Source organism: Amia ocellicauda, chromosome 3 (genome assembly GCF_036373705.1).
Source record: "Amia ocellicauda isolate fAmiCal2 chromosome 3, fAmiCal2.hap1, whole genome shotgun sequence".
NCBI lineage: Eukaryota > Metazoa > Chordata > Actinopteri > Amiiformes > Amiidae > Amia > Amia ocellicauda.
In genome coordinates this window covers 45098160-45099819 of record NC_089852.1, presented here as the reverse complement: position 1 = coordinate 45099819, position 1660 = coordinate 45098160, and the positions used below count along the sequence as shown (strand labels likewise).

Here is a 1660-nt window from a genome sequence, read left to right as displayed (position 1 = left end):
TAACTAAGGAATTGGCTGGAAATACATTATAATAAGACATTACAGGAAGACTCAACATTTTAATACTGATCTGTATATTTAGCACTTAAATATTGGGTAAAATTTGTAACATTATCACATCAGAACTAAATTAAGTTGTATCAGTAAACTTGAGTTTTTTTTTGTTTTTTTTTGCAGCCAATGAATTGTTGGAATATATAATTATGCAAAAGAGACATACTTGTATGCTGGGTTCATAGACTGTACATACAATGCAGTACACTGTACACTTATGTACACATTTTTAATGGCTGAAATGTTTTTTGCAAATAAATACTTGGGCATTCCTGTGAAAGATCAATGTCTATTGCACATGTGCCCATATCGTATTCTCGTGTTAATATTAAACTAAAATTAAGGTAATTACTTTTGTAATTACAGATGAGAGGTTGAAGACTGAAATCTGCCCATGAACTCCCCGAATTCAACACTTCCTCTGAATGCTATATTTGTTCGGCCTCAGTTCTTTTATATCAGTGGCTTATCTAACCTACCAAATGCAAAGTATTACTATATTTTCTTGTGCTTCGTTTATGTGGTAACTATATTAGGTAATTCCTTCATCCTGTTCATTATATACATGGAGCATAGCCTTCACACCCCTAAGTTTGTTGCCGTTTGTAATTTAGCTATAGTTGATGTTTGTAGCAGCACAGCAATTATACCAAAGTTAATTGACACTTTCCTCTTTGATTCTCAGTTCATCAGATATGAAGCTTGCTTGGCCAATATGTGTTTTGTACTTTTCTTCTCCGCCATGCAGTCACTCACTCTTGTTGTACTAGCCTATGACAGGTTTGTTGCTATATGCTTTCCACTGAGATATCACAACATTATCACCAATACTTCGATGGTTTTGATTTTAGCAGTAATGTGGGCTATCACAGCAATAATGGCAATTACAGCCACACTTTTATTTACCAGATTGTCCTTTTGTAGATCTATAGTGATAAACAGCTATTATTGTGATTATGGACCTGCTTTTCATCTGGCCTGTAATGATAATTCTCCAAGTTTCATAATGGGAATATTGGGAACAACAATATCTTTTGTGGTGCCAGTTGCAGTGATTGCGTTATCTTATGTATGTATTATATTTGCATTGTTAAAAATTGCAACACAGGAGGGACGTTTGAAAGCCATGAAAACCTGCACCTCCCACTTAATTTTGGTGGCAATTTTTTATCTTCCAATTTGTGCCACTTGTATTGCCACATTGAGCTCCACCATTCATCCAAATGCCAGTATAATTAATACATCCTTGGCTTGTGTCATTCCACCAATGCTGAACCCTATCATCTATTCTTTAAAAACAGAGGAAATCATGTCAGCAATAAAAAAGCTTTACAAAAAAAGGAACAATAAACAGACAAATAACTTGAGATAATAAGACTTATGTAAGTAGAATGTGATTTAAATATAAATTAGTGAACATAAAATCACTGGTAATATTAACTGGAAGAGAAAATGAGGATAAACACTGAATGATGTCTATTGGGGAGAAGTAATTCCTAGGCAAAATTTAGAATAATGTGAGAAAATATGCGCAATAATGTGGGCTTTTAAGATGTATGCAGAATGTGGTTTTAAATCAAATTAGTGAAGTTAAAATGTTTTTAGT

The 1660-nt window shown here is 33.4% G+C and overlaps 1 protein-coding gene across 1 annotated transcript; it reads left to right on the top strand.

The window, feature by feature from the left end:
* The first annotated feature begins 448 nt into the window (after window positions 1-448).
* On the top strand, window positions 449-1426 carry LOC136747171 (olfactory receptor 1E16-like). Its single transcript, XM_066700128.1, has one exon. It carries the CDS (start codon window positions 449-451, stop codon window positions 1424-1426), a length of 978 nt encoding a protein of 325 aa, XP_066556225.1.
* The last annotated feature ends 234 nt before the right edge of the window (window positions 1427-1660 follow it).